The sequence below is a fragment of the Brassica oleracea genome, chromosome C3 (assembly GCF_000695525.1).
Source record: "Brassica oleracea var. oleracea cultivar TO1000 chromosome C3, BOL, whole genome shotgun sequence".
In the NCBI taxonomy this organism is placed as follows: domain Eukaryota; kingdom Viridiplantae; phylum Streptophyta; class Magnoliopsida; order Brassicales; family Brassicaceae; genus Brassica; species Brassica oleracea.
In genome coordinates, this window is record NC_027750.1 from 55,996,681 (window position 1) to 55,996,892 (window position 212).

At 55.7% G+C, this 212-nt stretch overlaps 1 protein-coding gene across 1 annotated transcript in view; it reads left to right on the forward strand.

Annotated features, from left to right (window-relative positions):
* The window catches only part of LOC106330994, a 691-nt gene extending 479 nt beyond the window's left edge, over nt 1–212 (forward strand). The window contains exon 2 of the mRNA XM_013769367.1: nt 96–212. Within this exon, the coding sequence (XP_013624821.1) occupies nt 96–212 (117 nt within the window). The remainder of the gene's footprint in view (nt 1–95) is intronic.

Consider the following 212-nt stretch of genomic DNA (forward strand, 5'->3'; position numbering starts at 1 on the left):
CGCGCCCCCCCCCCCCAACCGTTTGCAAAGTTCATCTGGTCCAGCGGTGCAACGCCTAAGCATGCTTTCCACATATGGGTCACAAATATGAATAGGCTCCCAACCCGCTCTCGACTTGCGGCTTGGGGAATGCAGCTCCCATCAGTGTGCTGTATCTGCTCTTCTCAACCGGAAACAAGGGACCACTTGATGCTCTCTTGCCCCTTTGCTGA